The sequence below is a fragment of the Eumetopias jubatus genome, unplaced genomic scaffold (genome assembly GCF_037043125.1).
Source record: "Eumetopias jubatus isolate StellerSeaLion01/CBP00866 unplaced genomic scaffold, mEumJub1_p1.0 scaffold_6, whole genome shotgun sequence".
Taxonomy (NCBI): domain Eukaryota; kingdom Metazoa; phylum Chordata; class Mammalia; order Carnivora; family Otariidae; genus Eumetopias; species Eumetopias jubatus.
Window position 1 is genome coordinate 61,257,770 of NW_028274812.1, and position 6,000 is coordinate 61,263,769.

Consider the following 6,000-nt stretch of genomic DNA (forward strand, 5'->3'; position numbering starts at 1 on the left):
TTATATAAATATGAGATTTACGGTGTTTTGTTTTGCTTTAACAGGAACAAGAATGGTAAGTCCAGCATCCTTAAGAAAACTTCTGGAATCTTGTAAAGATCTTTCCTTGCTTGATGTGTCCTTCTGTTCACAGATTGATAATAGAGCTGTGCTGGAACTTAATGTGAGCTTTCCAAAAGTGTTCATAAAAAAGAGCTTTACGCAGTGACTTAATATGTGTTCTGTAATAAAATCAATGTGCTTTTGTAGGGTTTTATTTTAGGGTTGGTTTTGTTTAGTTCTTACAATGGTGGGAATGTCTTAATGTTCCATTAAGGCATTTGTAGATTTTGAAGAAAAATATGAAATTGTCCATTAAATCAAGTAAAAATGTAAACAAGTGTTTTCATAAAATATTGCAAGCACTTTCCTTGAAGAGTATGTGAGTGGCTCGCATTATTTTTGCCTTATGTTAATCAGTAATATTATTCTTCAGTCAGTAATTACATGTGTAATAAAAGAGTAATATGGAAACCTTTTAACATTTTTAAAGGAACATGTTGAACCAGAAAGTATCGTGATATTTAAAAATAAAATTAATTTTTCACACCTCCATGTAAGGATGTCTTATTAATAAGCCTTATGACCTGGCCAGTGTTTTGTTTGGGTATATACAGAATTTCCAGAGTTAGTTGGAGAAACTAATCATGCTGTGGTTATTTTTTAAGCTGATTCATTAACTCTTTGACTTGAAAATTTTAGTTTTTCCATTTTTACTCTGACATACTTATCTATTTTACTAGTGGATCATACCTAAAATACGAGCATGATCAAGAACAGAGGTAAACTGCTAAAGAAAATAGCTTTTCAACTGTTAAGCAGATGCCTTAAAAATTTGCCATAGGGAGAGGTTTAAGACTTATGAAATATATGTGGATTTCATTTATGTGTATATATATTTTTTTTTTCTGTGCCCTAGCACCTTAAATAATTAGAAATCTGTTACAGTGGAGGAAAAACAAACAACATTGTTTTGTTAAATAGTGAATTGATTTAATTCTGCTGCTAAAAAAGTAAACAATATTCTGTGGCATGAAAAGACAAGGCTGTTTTGAGTAGCAAACTAATACTAAGTATATGGTGTAACAAAATTTATTTTCCCACATAGAGCAAAATGTTAAATTCCAACTTCTGCACATCCTAGAATAATCCTGTAGAACTCTGCTGTCCAATATGGCAGCCACTAACCATGTGTGGCTATTTTATTTAATTGTAGTTAACTGAAATGTAATTAAAAATTCAGTACCTCAGTTGTGTTAGCCATATCTCCAGTGTTCAGTAGTCTCCTGAAGCTAGTGGTTATATCAGACAGCATTACTCTAGAATTTCTTGTAGTCATTTAAGAAGAAACACATTCAGCTAAAAAAATTAACATGATTAATATATGACTCTAGGCAATTTTTGAGGGTATTCTCAACAATATATATATGAAAGCATTTTCCCCCTCAAAGTAGTTAAGCTAGTGAATTTATACATATGACAAATATTAGGCATTCAATAAATATTTATTGAATGAGTAAGAATATATTACTGAGTTAGGCCATATAATATGTCAAACTTTAAAAATATAACGGTTATAAATTATTACTACTAGTAGTACTGTGCTTATTCTTTTATAGAATATAAAGAATGTAATATTGTGACATTTGAAATATTAAAATCGTAATACAGTCTCCTCCATGTAAGAAACCATCGGTATGAGGATTGCTGTCATGTGTATGACCCATTCTATCTTCCGTTTCATGGTGGAAACAAGGGGCGTTGGGAAAGGGCTGGGTTGACCTACCTTGTTACCTTCAAGCACTCGGATTTTCTTTTCACTCACAAATATATGTAGACATTTTAAATGTTTTATCTGGTGAAACTTTTAGGAGGATGAGATTTATAAATTACCAACTGGGTGAAGTAGTACTTTTATCTTGAATTAGCAACTGGCATGGAGTTAGTGCTTACTTTGTGCCAGACGCTCTGTGTGCTCTGTGTTTCCTAAGCCACTGCATCTTCACCACAATGCTGTAAGATAGATACCATTACTCACTCCCACTTACGGTTGAGGAAACTGAGGCAAAGAAAGATGGAAGAATGTATGCATGTCCACATCACTGCTAGTGGCAGCGCCATTATACAGCCTCGGACATCTGGCTTTAGGGACAGTGCTTTCAACCCGTGTTGTAAGTGTCTAGGGTGATCCCTAGTGGTGCATGGGTCCGCACATATTTCCTGTAATGGACTCTGAGGCAAAATCGTATGGGTATTATAAAATGATAGAGACATGAATTTCCACAAAATTTTTATTGCCAGAATTCAAAACGTAGTAATTGAGAACCATTTTTTTGTGATACGGTTTTCTACCAACAGGAGGAATGAAATACTCTTGGGGAGGATAATATTTCACTTAGTGGGGATTCAAAGTTACTATTTCCTGTCATCAAAATTGATTTTAAGTATTCATCTGTTAATGTTGCTCTCTAGTATGATTTTACATATTTTGTCTTTGAGAATATCTTTTCATACAGATAAGTATTGCCAAGTACATATGTTAATCCATGAGAATATTTTCACTGGGCATATTTATCCCTTGGAAGGCATTGATAGAATTCTATTAGATTATTTCTTCTCTTGGTATTTTCCTTTTAGCATGCTATTACCTTGCAGATTAATCACTTCCAGTTGAAGGTTGGGTGGAGCTCAATTGCACAATTGAATGGATTTGAAAAATGGAAATTTCCTTTATATTTGCATCAGGGTCCAAAAAAACCCACTGCTGGACCTGTGGTTTCAGCTCAGAAAATGTATGCTGCAGTTCCGTGTGAAAATGGAGAGTCTGCTTCATGTCTTAACTTTTGATAGCACAGGAAATATATAAAGCTGCTTGGGGTTACTTTGTGATTCAGATTACATTAGTTGTCATCAAAATTACTTTAGTGTATGTTTCACATATGAACACTGTTTTGCTGGCTTTACCTCCAGAGCTTCTGATTCAGTAGAATTTGCATTTTAATGAGCAGTCACTGATGCTGCTGGTCTGAGGGCCACCTTTTGAAAAGCACTACTCCCCAGAGTGCTCTTTAAATCTGGAGAAGCCTTTTCCTGAATCCCACCTACAGTGGGAATAACCGTTCCTGTTGTTTTGCCGTGTTTCAGTTTTAGCTCGAATTCATTACAAAATAGGATCAAGTCTGCAACAAAAGCTACAGTCCAAAGCCATTCAGTGTTCTGTACTAGTGGTTCAGGGTATTTCTTCTGGTCCAGAAAAATTGCAATAACCGCTCTGAACTCAAAAACTCAGGATAAAACTACCACTGTTAAGTCAACAGACTGCAGTGTGGTAGGACAGATCAGGATATTCAGCTTCTGTAGCTGACAGATGACAGCTGAGGATGGTTCAGTGACATTCACTGCTGAGGGCAAGGTCATTAACACAAGGTCAAGTCACATGTATTCCACAAATAGCTGCCATAAATAATAACAGTAAATAACCAGTTATTTGTATATGTTTTGAACACTTTACATTTTCACAAATTTTCTAAATTTGACCAACTAAGCCTTTTTTTGCTCCCCACATATTTTGACCATCAAATATGACACATCTTAGCAGATTCTACCTCAGGTTGCCCCGAAGTCCTATTTTCTTAACTTCTGAGAAAATACTCTTGTCTGTAGTTGCTCCACGCAGACTATTCATAGAAACTCACTCTCCAGTCACTTCAACCTCAGCACTGACGTATCCGATAAACAAGAAGAATGACGCCGTAGCAGTAACATCTGTTGACTCAGCAAGAGCCAGGGAAAACCACTCCGAATCATGTGCCTCATTTTTTTACTGACTGTTGATGCTGTTCCCAATGTTCTCAATTCTTCAAGCCACTGTTCTTGCCAAAAGCCTAATTAAATAGTTTAAGCAAGTTTACTTTGGACACTTCTCTGTAGCTGATGAATCAAAAACAATTTAATTAACTCACCATTGGTAAAAGGCTTTCCTTGCAGGGCTAATGAATGAACCACTCAGAAGCTTACTTTGGCTGCAGCTTTATTTTCATTTTTTTTATTGAAAGAAATTCTGTAATGAGTAATGAGATTGTTTCAAAATTCCTGATTTTTCTGGCCACTGTGATGAGTACTTCATCTGATAATTCCATTGTATGTATAGTATTCTTCCAGAACAGCTACAGTGTCATTCCATGTTAAACACAACGCTTTGCCATCTACTGTGGTAACCAAATTATCCATACTGCACCTGTGCCTTAAACACAGGAAACTTGGAGTCCACATTTCTTTTTTTCCTTTTCCTTTTTGTTCTGGCATCATGGGTGTCCACTGGTAATAAGAAAACATTGCGATATGGCAATATATGTGGCATTCAGAATGCGGAGAGTTATAACTGCATCCCTGCCATTTGTAATGTGTACACTGAGAGCACCGTAGGTCTCCGCCGTGGCCACTCACCCCTTCCACTGGGGTGTGGAAGCAACCGTAGCACACAAATGTGGCCTCATTCCAATAAAACTCTATTTGCTTATGGACACTGGAAGTTTTGTTTCATGTAATTTTCATGTGTCAAAAAATACCCTTCTTCCTTTGATTAATTTTTGTTTTTACCATGAGAAAATGTTAAAGCCATTTTCAAGTGCGGTCTGAATTTGGCTAGTGGACCAAATCTTTGACCCTTGTTCTTGGATATTCCCAAATCATTACTAAGCTCAGGTTTGCCCATTCCTAATTTTATACACCACTCAAACCTGTTCTCAGCCTTTATCTTTCTCACTTTACCATTTAGATTTTAATATGAAGAACAGTTTTTATTGACTTAGAAAAAACAAAAATTTTTACCGTAACGAGAGAATTTTGGATTTTTTCTTTTTTATTAAGGTATATTTGGCAACTAAGAGTTGTATATATTGAAGGTGTACAGTGTGATTATTTGATATACATTGTGAAGTCATTACCATAGTCAAGCTAAATAATGTCTCTCTTTAGATAGTTACCACCTTTTTTTTTTTTTTTTGGTGGTGACAATTGAGCACATTTCAAGTACACAGTAAGTATTGTCAACCATATTCACATTTTGTACATTAGATCTTCAGAACCTATTCATCTTGCATAACCAAAACCTTGTACCATTTCCCCTTCCCCCAGTCCCTGGTAACCATTATACTCTACTTCTATGAATTTGTTTATTTTAGATCCCACACATAAGTGAGATCATGCAGTATTTATCTTTCTGTGTCTGGTTTGTTTTACTCAGCAGAGTGTCCTCCAGGTGCTTCCATGTTGTTGCAAATGGCAGTATTTCCTTCTTTTCAAGGCTGAATACTATTCCATATTATGTGTGTGTTATATATGTTATGATATAAATCATATATCATATATATATATCATCTATCATATATATATAAAGACACACATCCCACATTTTCTTTATCCATTCATCTGTTGACAGATATTTACGTTGTTTCCATAGCTTGGCTATTATGAATAATATGGAAATGATTGTGGGAGTGCAGATATCTCTTTGAGATCCTGATTTCATTTTCTTGGGATATATACCCAGCAGTGGGATTGCTGGATCATATGCTGGATCATATGATCATATGATTGCTGATCATATTTTTAAGTTTTTGAGAAACCTCCATATTTTTTTCATAATGGCTGTACCAACTTACATTCCCACCAGCAGTGTATAAGGGTTCCCTTAACACGAGAAAATATGTAGACTATCCATTAAAATTTGAAGCCAAATGGCCCATCATTATTAATATTGTCAACTGGCTTAAGTTTTTAAATATTTATTAGCATTTTGGTAAGATAAATTATCTTCCCAGTGACTAGTAACATTAAAATACATCTCTAAATCTGTGAGCATTAAGTAAAGGAACCTCTTAATTTAAACTGCCCTGAAATAAGACCCTAAAAATACACAAAATATGGAAAAACATTTAGACAGCTAATATTCTTCTTCCT

At 35.0% G+C, this 6,000-nt stretch overlaps 1 protein-coding gene across 2 annotated transcripts in view; it reads left to right on the forward strand.

Moving 5' to 3' along the window:
• Positions 1-556, forward strand: part of FBXL4 (F-box and leucine rich repeat protein 4) — a 79,357-nt gene extending 78,801 nt beyond the window's left edge. For both annotated transcript variants that reach the window (XM_028104184.2, XM_088023913.1), the window contains exon 9: positions 45-556. In XM_028104184.2, coding sequence (XP_027959985.1) covers positions 45-208 — 164 coding nt within the window. In that variant the 3' untranslated portion in view covers positions 209-556. The remainder of the gene's footprint in view (positions 1-44) is intronic.
• The last annotated feature ends 5,444 nt before the right edge of the window (positions 557-6,000 follow it).